Source organism: Zingiber officinale, chromosome 3B (assembly GCF_018446385.1).
Source record: "Zingiber officinale cultivar Zhangliang chromosome 3B, Zo_v1.1, whole genome shotgun sequence".
NCBI classification, from domain to species: Eukaryota; Viridiplantae; Streptophyta; class Magnoliopsida; order Zingiberales; family Zingiberaceae; genus Zingiber; species Zingiber officinale.
The window spans coordinates 111,366,701-111,368,499 of record NC_055991.1 but is presented as its reverse complement, the minus strand read 5'-3'; the positions used below and the strand labels follow the sequence as shown (position 1 = coordinate 111,368,499).

At 44.6% G+C, this 1,799-nt stretch overlaps 1 protein-coding gene across 1 annotated transcript; it reads left to right on the top strand.

Annotated features, from left to right (window-relative positions):
* Positions 1-1,059: 1,059 nt before the first annotated feature.
* On the top strand, positions 1,060-1,542 carry LOC122055118 (classical arabinogalactan protein 9-like). Its single transcript, XM_042616505.1, has one exon. It carries the CDS (start codon positions 1,060-1,062, stop codon positions 1,540-1,542), a length of 483 nt encoding a protein of 160 aa, XP_042472439.1.
* The last annotated feature ends 257 nt before the right edge of the window (positions 1,543-1,799 follow it).

Sequence of the window (1,799 nt, the reverse complement as noted above, 5' to 3'; positions counted from 1 at the left end):
TCATTACTCTAGGAGACTGTACACATATTTATTACTACTAGTTATTTCTTATTATACATGTCAGCCCGATACCCGTTGAGTTGTTGAACTCACCCCGTGGATTATTACTATTTTTAGTTGATGTTGTCAGGAGATTCCAGTCGCTAGTCGCCACTACATGTCACAACGGATTCATATATTTTGGATTTTTGGTTTACTCATTATGTATTTTCTATATACTTGTGATGTAGGATTGTACTTGAGGATTTTTATCGAGTTTGGTCTACTGCCATTGTTTTTCGCTGTGTTGGATTTTCTGTTGTGGGTTTGTGTTTTTCCATCGTTGTAGTAGAGTAGGTTTTCATTTAATATAAACTGCGTGGTTGTGTCAGCTAGAGGTTGAATATATAAACTACGTGGAATGATTATATTTTATTATTATTGTTCTAGTCGTGTTGGTCGTGTATGAGTTGATTGTAGTAAAGTTTCATATTGTCACCCGAACAGGGGAGATGCTGGCGAAATTTCTTTTGGCAGAGACTACCTGGGCGTGACAGTATATTTGGTATCAGAGCGGGTTTATGTATTTCATGTTATGGATTTTAGAGTTAATCTAATACCAATTTATTTGGTATCAGAGCCAAGTTGGCGGGTTCTATTTTTTGTGGTTTAGATTTTCAAGTTAATCTGATACCAATTTATTTGGTATCAGAGCCCAATTTTGCGAGTCAATCTGGGTGATTTTCGGATTTGTACGGATTTTTGTTATGTTCATGTTTCGGAATTTTGTTATGGATTTCTGTCGATTTTCTTGTTTCGGAGTTCCGAGGTCATAAATGGGGACTAGATAGCGACGAAACATCTCCAGACTGAAAATAGATGAGATGTTAATTTTTATAATTTTGATACTTGTAGTAATATCTGGGACACAATTTAATAGATATGAGGTGAAATACGTGTGCTCCGAGATGTGGTGTAGGACATCTACGCAAGAGGACATTGGAATCCTTGGCCACAGAGTCGCCAGAGACATCTATTGGGGTCGAGGCTGCCAGTCAGGGACAGACTCCGCATGGTACTATGGGTGCGTCGGGCTATCAGACTCCGATGGTTTCAGAGGTACCTACCCCGACCGTACCCGCCGTACCCACTCCTACGGTATTCACAGTGCCACCAGCGGTGCTACCTATGGCCTATCTGACACCTCCTCCAGTCGTGCCTATGGTATATCCGGTACCTCCTCTAGCCGTGCCTACGGCGTATCCGGCACCTCCTCCAGTAGTACCTACTGCTCCGTACCCGGCACACGCACCAGCAGCACCAGTTACACCTACTGTACCTCTAGCCGCACCCACCTATATTGAACCTGCAGTGCCACCAGCAGCACCTGTCCCAGCTTATACAGCAGCACCGAGGATACCTCCCCCAGCCTATCCAGTGGTACCACCTGTAGTACCAGCTATAGTGGTTCCGCCAGTTCCCGCAGAAGCCCCTACTCACCTGATTGATATAGTTGCAGCACGAGCTCAGATCCCAGCTTTGGCAGAGTCGATGAAAAGTTGATTCACCCTCTTTCATGGAGAGACCGATCTGAGTGTGGCCCAGTCCTGGATAGAGACCATGGAGTGGACCTTCTTCTACATGGCTTGCTCCGAGTGGGAGAAAGCAGAGCTGGCTGCTTTCCATTTATGGGACAAGGCTGATATTTGGTGGGATACGTAGTGTTCCATCATAAGCGAGCATAACATCACTGGGGCGAGATTCAGAGAAGCTTTTGAGAGCAAGTACTTTCCACGGGCATATCAGATGACACACCGTCA